Here is a 13806-nt window from a genome sequence, read left to right on the forward strand (position 1 = left end):
AAAAAGTGGATCTTTTTATTCAGATTGGCATGAGGAGTAGCCGCTTTACACGACTCATGAAACTGTGATAGTGAAAGGCGACGCGATGTGCCAATTCAACGCAACATCCCTCTATCTCTAGGACCGCTATATCTAAGGTTCGCTATCTCTAAGGTTCGCTATCTCTAAGGTTCGCTATCTCTAAGGTTCGCTATCACTAATGTGTAAAGTCTATGGAGATGATAATCCCGCTATCTCTAATAGAGAAAATGGTTCGCTATACCTAAAAAAAGGTTCGCTACCTCTAAGGTTCGATATCGCTAATTCAGAATAAGATTCGCTAGTTCTAAGGTTCGCTATCACTAATTTTAATTTAATTTTGCATTTTAAATAAGGCTCGCTATCACTAATTTTAAATTAGGTTCGTTATCACTAATTTTAAAGGCCCGCTATCACTAATTTATTGAAGGTTCGCTATCTCTAAGGTTCGTTATCACTAATTGAAAATAAGGTTCGCTATACCTAAGGTTCGCTATCACTAATTTTAATTTAATGTTCGCTATCACTAATTAATTAAGGTTCACTATCTCTAAAGTTCGCTATCACTAATTTTGATTAAGGTAAGGTTCGCTATACCTAAGAAGGTTCGTTATCACTAATTTTAAATAAGGCTCACTATCTCTAATTTTAAATAATGCCCAATTCAATTCACCTTTTCGGGAAATCCCATAAGCCTTTGCGAGTACACCTAAGAACTCGTCATTCTGCGTCACGCCGCTCCGCGCCGATGCGCACATCGTTTATCGAACATCGTTACTGCGCATTGCAAGTCGGCGTGACGTCAAATGACGAGTTCTCAGGTGTACTCGCAAAGGGTTATGGGATTTACCGAAAAGGTCAATTCGTTCCATCACGTGCTGTACATGCATTACACATGTTATCAGGGCCTAATAACAGAATGCATTGCATTGAAATCCTAGGATTGAAATCCTAATTATTATAATGATAAATCATTTCACCAGCTGTTACTACAGAGATAATTATTGTATAATATTTCGGTAATATTCCATGCAGGTTAGTTGCTGATATGAGCTGGTATATATTTCAGATTTCATATCCATCCCTGCATGCCCTGGATATTCTATTATTTTGAAACTGTTCAACAATTAGGGACACTGTAAACCATTTCCTTGGTTGGTAACTGTGGTTGAACTGTTCGCATCATAATTAGAAAAGTGTTTTAGAGGAAGGAGAAAATGCTCATAACTTTTGTTTTTATATAACTAGCAGATCACCCGTCTTTCGCGGTTCGTAAATGCATCGAGTTTGGACTTTATTAATTTTTGTAGTATACTTGAAAAAGTCAAGCGCTGCTCTGCTAAAATACACAGAGTCAGGCGCCGCTCTGCAAAACGAGGGGGCGCGCGCCTGGTGCGCCCCCCTCTAAATCCGCCTCTGGTGGACCTATGACTTATTCCTATCTAACCGAGAACATCCATCGCCAACGCTTAGCGCCAAACCGTGAAGAGAATCTGACCCTACATCGTCGTTTCCGTCCTCATAAGGTAGAAAATCGGTTGCGAGGTGCTCTCTGTTTTCCAGGTATTTTCAGGTGGGGAGTTTCTTCATTTGCATGCCTTTATAAATGCCACCCCACACAGTGGCGTAGCGTCATAGGGGCACGATTTCGATCTGAAATTTTTAAAACTCCCATAAGACCCGGTGCCCCCAATCATGGTCGGTGCCGCCACGGTGACCCATGCATGCTACGTCACTGACCCCACACATACCCATCTCACTCGCAAAAACCGCACACACCTACTGGTAAGACGTGTCAACCGTGGACCAAGCCACCTGCAAACGTTGACCCAGATTTACTTGTCCACGGTTGAGTGTGCACAGTTAATTGGAATGTAAGGGGTCCACGTCTGATGTACTATGTGTCTTAAACCAATTCACTAACCACACATACCACTACTTGAAAGATCTGCAAACGAGATCCTTCAACTTTTTCCCTTTTTTTTCTATAGAGGGCCGTATGTTGAGGACCTTGTACACCCAAAGCTAAGGTCCACTTGGCTTTTTACTATCCAACCGAGACCAGACTTAACACTACAAACGTGACATGGTCTTATCATTATTTTAATTTTTACGTTGTTTCAATACGCTGGTATAGGGACAGGCAACCGCGGATGTCCTCAGTGACCGGGTGTCCTCGGTTTACAATCTATTTGTAGGGTACGTCCCTCGTTTGCAGGTCTTTACAGACGCAACATTCCCCCCACACACACACACACCCCCACGCCATTAGCAACACCAACAACAACCCCGGGAGCAACCAGGTTGCTCCCGGGATTGTTGTTGTTGCTAATGGCGTGTAGGGGTGCGTTTGTAAATGCCTCCAAACGAGGACCTACATATGAATACACACCATAAAACGAGGACGCACTCCAAACGAAGACCCAGCAAACACAAAAACGTTTTTAAAACGTTTTAAATAAGTTATATTTTGGGTTTTGGTTTAGGTAAAAACGTTTTAATAACATTAAAATGTCGGGTTATATAAAGGTCATGAAATCGTTTTAAAACGTTTTGTATGAAAACACACTACAACAGTATTTTTAAAATGTTTTCGAAATGTCATTGTAAACTATTTTTGCAAACATTTTTGGCCAAATATTTTGTCAACACTTAAATAACATTATGTTAAAATATTTGCACCAAGCAAATACAGAAACGTTCTTAAAATGTTTTTTACAAAACGTTTTAATAACATTTAAATGTCGGGTTATATAAAGGTCGTGAAAACATTTTAAAAACGTTATTGTAAATATTTTGGGCAAACATTTTTTGCAAAATATTTTTTCAACCCCAAAATAACATTCTGTTTAGAATGATTTGTATCAAGTTTTCAAGAATGTTTTTGGAATGTTATTAAAACGTTTTTATACCCTTTATATAACCCGACATTTAAATGTTTTCTGTAAAACATTTGTGTTTGCTGTGCAGTAAATTACCAACAAATGTTATTTAATGTTATGAAAACGTTTTATACCATTAATGTACCCTTTATATAACCCGACATTTAAACGTTTTCTGACAACCTTTTATAACCTTTTGCGAATGATGTCGAAAACGTTTTGTGTTTGCTGGGGACGTCCTCGGTTTGAAACTATGACCAGGATGACATAAATGATGCATATAAGATAGCATATAAGATAGGTCCCATATAGGGGGTATAGGACGGGTTGGATAGTAAGTTGTCTGGTGTGTCTGTGTGAGGTCCACGGTATGTCGATTAAAAACGGGTGTGTAAGTCCTCGGTTAGATCCTCGTTAAGTCGAGGTCCTCGTTTGAACGTATTTACAAACAGGTGTGTGGGTGGGGGTGGATAAATAAATAAGTGACACAAAATGAAGCGTACTGACAACCATTCTTTTCATTACTTTAGTGTACTATCAAGTTTTGTTTTAATGCCTGGCTGTTTACTGTTAAGTGTGGATTTCTTTTTAATTTGCAAGGATTCTCAACGAAAAGGTATATTTCAATAATTATAAATCTTACTCATATTGTTTGTTATACTGCATTACATAATTTCATTTTATACTTGGAGGCTATCATAATACATAGAATACCGTAAAACCTCGTCTACAGGCATATAGAGGGTTTTTGATGAATGAGAGCAAAAATTAATACGACACAGCCGAAAATATATACAATAGATTAGTTGTACAATAATACTTCTTTGTATATAAGCTTGTATCGCTTATTTATTTGCTCAAACTCCATAATGTTATAATTCTGTCGATGGATGGCGCCTGGATTAAGTTGGCTTTCACCAAAATCACTATATATGCTTGTAGACGAGGTTTTACGGTATTTCTAGACACTATATTATCATAAATTATATTGTTCGTTTTTGTTCCTGATCAGATTTGTTCGTTTTATATTAAGTTTCCAACTCACTCACGTCTATACAAACCAGCAATGTAACGTCTGATAATCACAATGGCGTCACACCAGTAGCTCCAGTACTCTGACCAATTAGACATCTGTTAGTCACAGTAATTTCAGTGTGGTTACGATCACTTGATTTGCATATTAATCATAACTTGATTGGACAAAATGATGCATCACTTATTTGAGTGAGAATAACATTAAAAGCACTGATGGTATAGTATTGCACTGTATTTACATTAATGGAGTTATTTTGTATATCCTTTTGAACAAAGATATCATACAAATGATATAAATAGTACTGATATGTGACAATAAATAGTTTATACAAGCTATCAGAACCTGTTACCATGTTTTTACTGTTTGATATTATTGTTTACATGAGATGTACTGTATACAGAAGAACGCATTTAAAGATATATCAAGAAATCAACAAACAGACCTCTCTTAGCTAAAGGTAGACAATGAGAGGTGTTGAATTGTGAAAAATAAAAAAATATATTGCATGAAATAAAGTAGCCCCTATATCGCTTTATATAGTAAGTCAATGTGATCGCAACTGATCCAATAGTATAATCATGATAAATGAGAACTATTATTATGCATACAAGTAGAAAATACTGTAAGATACTCAATTTATGGGTTTAAAGTACACCGTCATCTCTGCTTAATCTTCTTCTTCTTCTACAACATCCTCTTCCTCTTCATCGTCATCAAATTCACCCTCATCATCAGCTGTTGCATCCTGGTATTGTTGGTACTCAGACACCAAATCATTCATGTTGCTTTCAGCCTCGGTGAACTCCATTTCATCCATACCCTCACCAGTGTACCAATGCAAGAAAGCCTTACGACGGAACATAGCGGTGAACTGCTCTGAGATACGCTTGAAGAGCTCCTGGATCGCGGTACTGTTACCGATGAAGGTAGCGGACATCTTAAGACCACGTGGAGGGATATCGCAGACAGCGGTCTTCACGTTGTTGGGGATCCATTCTACGAAGTAGCTGCTGTTCTTGTTTTGTACATTCAACATCTGCTCATCGACCTCTTTCATTGACATACGACCACGGAAGATTGCAGCCACTGTCAGGTACCTGCCATGACGAGGATCGCATGCAGCCATCATGTTCTTGGAATCAAACATCTGCTGTGTAAGCTCTGGAACGGTCAAGGCACGGTATTGCTGACTGCCACGGCTGGTGAGAGGAGCAAAGCCAGGCATGAAGAAGTGAAGACGTGGGAAAGGTACCATGTTGACGGCAAGTTTACGCAAATCAGCGTTGAGTTGACCTGGGAACCTCAGACAAGTTGTGACACCGCTCATGGTTGCTGACACAAGATGGTTAAGATCGCCATACGTCGGGTTAGTTAGCTTCAAGGTACGGAAACAAATGTCATATAAAGCTTCATTGTCAATGCAGTAGCTTTCGTCTGTGTTCTCTACCAACTGATGTACTGACAAGGTTGCGTTGTAAGGCTCTACCACTGTGTCTGATACTTTAGGTGACGGGACAACGCTGAAGGTGTTCATGATTCTGTCCGGGTATTCTTCACGAATTTTGCTAATGAGAAGTGTGCCCATACCTGAGCCTGTTCCTCCACCGAGTGAGTGTGTAAGTTGGAATCCCTGTAAGATAAAACCAATAGCACCATTGTAATATATATGTTTTTGTGGGGTGAGGTTGTGTATGGGGTTGAAGATAATACTATTGGCAATGGTAACAGCTATCATTCAAGAGATCATGTATAAACATGGTAAAATCGGTTCTTCCAAAATAGGATTTGATGATCATCTTTATTTATGCACATTCGATTTGACTACTGAATATTGCTGAGAGGGGTTCAGCATACAGGACCTCGCATTATTTCACTATGAAACAGAATGTGAGAGTATGTGTGCTTTTCATGAGACAATAATTTGTTTCTGTATCAGAAACATTCTTGGCTCTCTGCCTGAGTGTCTGGACATTCTACGGGACATTATCTTAGCACCCTGTCATAACTGCTATAAAATACTTCCATACTTAAATGCTTCCCTAATACTTCGTAAACCCTGATCCATTGGTTCCCATGTTCTTACCTGCAGACAGTCGCAACCTTCAGCTTCCTTTCGTACAACATCTAATACTGAATCTACCAACTCAGCTCCCTCAGTATAATGCCCCTTAGCCCAGTTGTTACCAGCACCACTCTGTCCAAATACAAAGTTATCGGGTTTATAGAGTGCTCCAAAAGGTCCAGCCCTTACAGAGTCCATTGTGCCTGGTTCCAGATCGACCAAGACAGCACGTGGGACATATTTGCCACCTGATGCCTCGTTGTAATATACATCAATTCTTTCCAACTGGAGATCTGAGTCTCCTTCGTAGGATCCTGTTGGATCGATGCCATGTTCATCTGAGATCACTTCCCAGAACTGTAAGAAATTTGAAACAAAAAACAAGATATTGATTAGAATGTGGAACAACATTAAAGAAGAAGAACAACAACATCAACAACTATAGCCTACGCACTTTGGGTACGGAATAAGTAAATGGACTTTGGAGTTATCAAGGTCGGTGGTGATGGACCCTATAATGAGTGTTAAGTAACCTTTCTTCATGTTACGTAAGTCCGCAATTTTCATAAATACATTTACAACTTCATATTTCAAATTTGTCGAATTGATCTGGGGCTAGTGGTCATGGTGGTAATCATGATTGCTTGCGTCATTATATAATCCGCGTTGAGAAGTAGATCTTAATTTTTAATTGTGATGATGATGGCATTGGTTATTCAAAGCTTGGTTGCAGATACGGGAGGGATAACATAGGCCCCTGCGTAAATAATTAATGAAGTAACACACGAGAACATCACAGCAGCTAACTTGATTTGCTTTGTGTTATTTCTTACACCTGATATCTCATGATGAATACGGTTTTCTATCGTTTGCCTGATGTGTTTCAAATCAAATGGAATTGGATATCGATTGGGGCCGAAAAAGAATACCTATACAGACACCAAGAACTTGGACTGCTAGCTCATTTCACCTGACTGTGCCAAAATAACACAATGGGAATTAAAAAGTATATACACTGTAATTTGCAGGATTTCCCAATGTAGACTTGTTCCCAAAAAAAAGGTCGCTTGCATGCCAAAAGTTGCCCTGAAATTAGAGCTTTTGGGGCCAGTTTGAATAGTTTATCATGAGAAAGTGGTCCCTTCGTCTTTGTTCAATCTTCTTTCTAATTAGGACCTTCTTGGACATTTTATACCCTGTTTTGAAAAGTGGGCGTTTTTCCAGTGCGACATTTTTTGGGGTGATTATTCAGACAACATGTGATCAACTAAAAAGCATCTTGGTTTTCAAATGGAGCGACCTATCAAGGTTCATTGTATAAGCTAATTGTAAAGGTATTCTAAACTGTGTCACTGCCAGGTAACGCAAAGGAAGGCAAACCCACTTTGGAAGTTGTTCAAAGGAAAAAGGAACTTCCGAGTACAGCCACAATGGTTTTAATGAGATGACTCTGCCTGGTCTGCCATTGACACTGAAGCTTCTAACATTTTCCATGAACTAAACATGAGGTGGAAAGTTGCATCGGAAACCACTGCTAAGGTTGAGGTGTGAACTCTCGTATTGAATGTATTGAATTCCATATAATATCATGGCTCGACCATCAGCGATTCAGCGTTTGAATTCCGAAATCAGATCAATATAATTATATGTTTTCGGCCTGTGTCCATCCGTTCTCGATCCGGTGAACATCATAAATTTTTCCCCCGCTTTCAGGGGGTGGGTCTTTGGGAGCTGAGGGCGTACTGGTAAAAGGGGTCTTTTGAAGCTGCGAACAAGTAAAAGGGGGGTCTTTTGGGGCTGCGAACAGTCAAAATCAAAGGTTTTCTGGCTTTCTGGTTGAAAATCGGCCTGAAAAAAAACCACCCAGAAATGTGAGGAATAAGCAATTTAGGGGTCTTTTAGAACTGAAATTATCAAAAAAAAGGGGTCTTTTGGTCAAATATAGGGGGTCTTTCGGAGCTGCAAAATCCAAAAAGGGGGCGTTTCGGGGGGAACATACCTGTCATTGTTTGGTCATTTGTGTTAGGTGCCTCCCCCGAGGTACCAGTTCATGTTCATTACCCTGGCCTCATCTGACCACAAGGAATTGACTGAATGTGGTGGATGGAGGGTGTTTGCTAAGACACCTTCTCGAATTTAACGCCAAATTACTTGGGCTAGTTGTAGGGCAACCATGGTGCACCGCGCCGTGGACCGTCAGTGGGACTACATGACACCGGAATACGATGCGACTGATAGATATCTCCTCATGGTTATTATATATATATCCTGCTATATATTTGATTATGAATTATTTGCATTACATTGTATCATACATCTATATCACTTTAGGTCAAGTCAATATTATCTTACTGGCAATTTTGATTTGATAAACGATTGTTGTTATAATTGGTCGTGTTAAATAAGCAGTGTGTCTATTTTGAGATTAATTATAGTCAAGGTTCGTCCAATTCAATTTACGTGCAGAAATGACATATGCAATAAGGCAAACAAGTTACATGCTATAATATAAAAGCAGCCTATAAGAGAAGCGCGAATGAAAACACTTTTTTTCATGACCAGAGAAAAATGTTGGCATTTGCTAAATACGCAGAAAGAATAATTTTGTCGGCTGTTGGACCGGGAGGTTTTTTCATTGTTAAAACAGCATCTGCATAGCGAGATACAGTCAGTGCAGTGTCAATGATCTATAAATGCACTATTTCAAGTATTTTATTTTCAGTGAAATTCCAGGCTGATGCCTGGCTAAAGTTTGTAATTATATAATACTTTCACATTTTAATCAACGATTTTAAATAACGGTAGTTCAATATGCACGTCAATTCTGCCAACGTGGAGCTTGGCTCTACTCGATCCAGTGTCATGCATGTTTAATTTGTTTTATTTTGATTGTTAATATTTCGCAATGTAGGCTTTCCTTGGCTCGCTAACCGTTGATGAATCATTGAATAAAACGACCTTTTAACCGTTTATCTGGCTGACTGGCTGGCAAATAAAGCTTGGATATGCTTCAGGAATTTACCAACAAAACTAGAATTAATCTAGTAAATAGATTGGAATTTTGTGACCGTTAATACCGTTAAACCTATTGTGTTATGGTATGTTGGCATGGAAAAAGGTATCTCTATACTCTGCAACTGTCACTTCTTTGATACGTCACAAAATTGCGTAGTTTTCACAACAAATAACCGGTAAACATGGTAAATAACGCGCCAATTTGTCCAAAATAAGGTCTAATTCAACCTCGTATATCCAATCAGAGTGTTATCACGGTTGTTTGATTGCATGTAAAATGTAGTAATTTTTAAGAGAAGGTGAACACGGATGGCAATATTTATTATCTTAAATCTTGTTTTCACAAGGGGTAGACACTTGTATAATGGTATTAAAACATCAGAAACAGAGTAGCAAATAACAAGGAAATCTTCAAAAACCTTTTTATCATGAAATGTAAGGAATAACATATATTATTTGGCAAAAGTAAATTAAAAATATAATTATGTAAATAGCGCCCTCAATTTTCACACAAATAATACACATACCACCAAAACACAGAAAAAGGTGAATATAACTTATAAGTTGATAAAGATACGAAAATCTATGTTAAAAATGGCTAAAAATATACGTGTATGTCAGTATGATAGCTGTTGGTATTGAATCCAGTCCTAGAATTGAACATTATATAATGTTTTGTTAGAAAATTTAATAAATGATCACATCAAACAAAATTATGCTTCAGCCTTGGTTTAATATTGGGTTACTGATAAGTGATGTCATGAAAAATTAACAGGTTTCCCCATTGATCGCCTCTTCTCCGGATACATTAACCGTCAGTGCCGGTGCAAAGGCTTGGGGTTTCAAAAGGGAGTCAAAATTAGATTTAGCTTCCCGTTTGGGGTCTTTTGGGGGTATTTTTTACCACTTTCAAGAATTTTGGGAGCACATAGCGTGTCAGGATTCATTGGCAAATATATGGCAAATAAATAAAGATAAAGTCACTTTAATAAAACGTCTAATGATTTTTCAATATTGTCTTATTAAAACAAGGGCTGTGTAAGACATTTTGATATAAAACAAGTCAGTCGCGCGATGTCTGTTTAAAAATAACTTTGATGCATGAAGACATGCATAGTTGCAGGCGTAGCGAGTGTCTTCATAGTAAATTATGCTGACCATTGATCATGCGTGGAGGGCTCCCTCCCTCCCCGTATCTCTATCTCCCTCTTTGTCTCACTGTATGTTCTTATTGCTTTAACAGCTTCCTTAACCATCCGTGTGCTGAAAGCGGGTACACAATCAGCAACATTAAAGCAAGGCCGCGTTAATAACTACGGTATCATATAAAAATGCATCAGGAAACCTAATTTCGTTTTTGCATGAGCGTTTGCTTTTGGAAAGATATTTGAATTGTCCCATCTCAATTTGACCTGTCATAGGATCCTCCTTGTTTTATGGTTAATATTTCCATATTATCATGATTTAATGGTTTGATTTACTTTAACCACATCTACCACGTGGAGTGATGTCAAATATTAATTATGCATGCATGCGTTTTAGTAATGAACGACCTTCCTAATAGATACAACTACATTTGCAATATACAACCGGCCCCGTCACTTTTGAATCTCATTTCCATACAGCTGAGACAGTCCAGGTGTTTTACAGACACATGGAATTGGGAATCACTAAGGGATTCTATTTTGAGCATCCAATACGAAACTCCCCATGTTAAACCATTAACTGAGAATATCTATCATGTGGGTCAATCAAATATCTTTTAGAAGAAGAATTTATGATCAATTTTGTTCAGTCTACAATTTTTACAGCATTATCTCTTTAATATAAAACTCAGGCAGTTCATTAAGGCAACTTTAATATCACTTATCAGATTTGATTTCATTAATTTTATTCATGAGTGACAACCGTCAGCGAGATCATTCACAGCCTTGTCTGTTTAATAATTCAGCCACATGCAAGCCCCATTCATAAGTTATAGTAGCAGTTTCCGCTACGCGTTAGCATCGAAATTGTATTAAAGTTTACGTGTTTGCATTAACACATCGACATTGGACACCTGTATAAGAATAATTTAAAGGTGGTTATCTCTGCTCCAAAATGTATTATTTGATAAAAGGCAAAAAAGCAATGTTCCATATTTCATCCTCCAATGCTTAATAAAAAGCACGTCGTCTATGCTGTATCTTGATAAGTTTGTGAGAATCTGAAGGCTTGATCAATTTCCACTACCCGTGTCAAAGCATAGACCCTAGAAATTACAGCCTTTTCAATGATTTTATCTAATTTAAGGAACATAATTAGAGAGGTCCCTTCTGTGTTCTCTGGTTTTACATGTTTTAAGAAGCAAAAGCTATATCGTCATTCTTTTCGACGCATTAAAGGGATTCAGTATTTTTTGGTTTAATGGAAATAGTATGCTTACAGTAAGCATACTATTTCTAATATCCCATTCATAACTCTCATATCCCTGTTCCTCTACCGTTAGGAATTATTTATATCTTAAAATCAGTGACCTTGTGTCTTATAATTGAGATAATTTGTCAAGAGATACAGCCGTAACCATGGTGATTTTTCTCAGTATTCTGTGGAATCCAATAAGGCGAGAGATAAGTCATCTTTTCATGAAGATGTCAAAGCCACAATGTGACGACTTTGATTCAAACTAAAATATTTTCACAGCATTATTTTATCAATCTCAAAACAAAACTTGAAACAAACAAACAAACTTAATCAAATCAAACCAAACCAAAAACAACAACAACAAACTTGCAACAATCATCCTGCTTAAATTATTTAAACCGAACATTATTGCAAAGTTACAATTTATATAATGAAATACAGCTAAGATATAGTACATACCGTATAATAGCCTATTGGTATAGCTATTGGTGTATTTGTAAAGTTTTGGAGGCTGGTGATAAGTTTGGGCGGAAACGCTTCTGGCATTGGCCTTTTCTCATTCTCTCATTTATTTATACGCGCCAATCTAAACTTCCACTGGCATGTATGTACAAAAGCAAAGTACAATGGCATTTCAACTCTTGCATGTACTACATGGGAAGCACAGATGGCCATCTAGATATAAATTTGTAGTTTATTATAAGTAATCATATAAAACCGAAAGTCATGATGTGTCTTCCCTTTATACCCGAACATATACAGTACGTTCTGGACTGGTGTAATGTTTCATATTTCAGGTTTGCAAGGTAATATAGTTAACCCACATATTCTGTGGTTTATATCACAGATTATAGACAGTAGAGATATCTCTACTGTCTATGAGTTCACGAAGAAGTATCTGAAATCTGACACATGACACCAGAAAGTACAAGTTTACGTTCGGATCGGGTATAGTGCCCGCATTATAAAGCATTAACATATCATATCAGCTGTTGTTTTTACATATAGGCTACATTGTAGCTGGACCAAAAACATATTGTACATGCATTTACACATTTAAAATCTAAGAGTTTAATACATTAGATGGACCAAAAAGAATTTCTTCATACATTGTTACATTTACGGACCCTTTGGGGTGCCTCAGAGCTGAGAGGTGAGTGTCCCTCAGACATTGAACACCTTTCAACATCTTCAGCTCAGCGGACTTCAGGTGTTAACATTTGAACAATTAATCAAGGATACTTCCATTTGCAACTTTAATTAATACGATAAAGCAGTTTGCATATTGGAAACCTGACCTTGGCCCTTTTTGTAACGAGAAAACAAGAGAGCCAATCAGTGAATTTTTAACACGCAGAAATTCACCATTCAGCCATGACGAGTAAAGAACAATAGAAAACATACACAATTAAGGATATTTAAATCAGAATGAAGGTACATAACAGTCAACATACAGTTTAAAATTTGAAATAATTTACCAGTCTTTAACCATTAATGCTAATTTTCAAAAGTGTTATTTCAAAGTAAAATTAACTTCAAAATCGTAGTTACTTTAAACTGTAAATTTTGTATCGCGGAAACGCCCACATGTAACACAATACTGAGCATTTAAATACATGTGTATGTATAGAAAAATTTGAAAAAAGTACTTTAAAAATGTTAAGAAAATGTCAGTTGATTTTATATAAATATATGATTTCTTACCTTTGAACCGATTTGGTTGCCGCATTGGCCAGCTTGAAGATGTACAATTTCACGCATTTTGTGTGATAGGAATGTCTAGTATTTTTAAATATCTGCGAGTTGCAGCTACAGCCGTGTGGACCCTGTGCTTGCTGATTTACAATTGAGCCACATGTACCATGAGGAGGTGAATTCCGCATGTGCAGATATTAGTCACATGGTTAGGCGCGGCTATGAATATTCATGACGTAGGTGGAGAGGAAAGGATGACATAATGTATTTTGAGTCTGACTTCAGCAGATTGGAATTTTAAGCAAAACACGATTGAATTGTAGAATTATGTAGAATCAAATAATTATTGGTAAAGTCACTTCAAAAAGTACAAAATAGTTTGCCTTACTTTTAAAAGTGCACATATTATTATAAGTGGTGAATACAAACACAACACGGTTTTTGTTTTCAAAAACGTTTATATATCGAGTTATACAATCATGTATAAGTATAATGGCTTTAAAAGGGTATAAACGTTTTAATAACATTTTGAAAATATTTTTTCAAAACATGGTACAAAACATTCTATACCATGTTATTTGAATGTGGAAAAAGGTATTTTACGAAAATGCTGGCAAAGGTGCAGCATTTTTTTTATATACTAAACACTTTTATGACCGACCGGTATTTAATTTATAAACAAGCGTTTTGACAAA

The 13806-nt window shown here is 37.3% G+C and overlaps 1 protein-coding gene across 1 annotated transcript; it reads right to left on the reverse strand.

The window, feature by feature from the left end:
• Window positions 1-3415: 3415 nt before the first annotated feature.
• LOC140151278 (tubulin beta-4B chain-like) lies at window positions 3416-13279 on the reverse strand. Its single transcript, XM_072173559.1, has 3 exons — window positions 13121-13279; window positions 6020-6355; window positions 3416-5566 (listed from the first exon to the last, which is right to left on the reverse strand). Exons 1-3 carry the CDS (start codon window positions 13175-13177, stop codon window positions 4604-4606), a joined length of 1356 nt encoding a protein of 451 aa, XP_072029660.1. The 5' UTR covers window positions 13178-13279; the 3' UTR covers window positions 3416-4603.
• Window positions 13280-13806: the final 527 nt, after the last annotated feature.

This window comes from Amphiura filiformis, chromosome 4 (genome assembly GCF_039555335.1).
Source record: "Amphiura filiformis chromosome 4, Afil_fr2py, whole genome shotgun sequence".
NCBI lineage: Eukaryota > Metazoa > Echinodermata > Ophiuroidea > Amphilepidida > Amphiuridae > Amphiura > Amphiura filiformis.

What these genes read in the sequence shown, in the direction of transcription:
- LOC140151278 (XM_072173559.1), bottom strand. Translation starts at nt 13,177, where the DNA reads ATGCGTGAAATTGTACATCTTCAAGCTGGCCAATGCGGCAACCAAATC. An exon ending in GCAACCAAATCGGTTCAAAG is followed by an intron (nt 6,356 to 13,120) that starts GTAAGAAATCAT and finishes AATTTCTTACAG; the next exon opens with TTCTGGGAAGTGATCTCAGA. An exon ending in AAGGTTGCGACTGTCTGCAG is followed by an intron (nt 5,567 to 6,019) that starts GTAAGAACATGG and finishes TTTATCTTACAG; the next exon opens with GGATTCCAACTTACACACTC.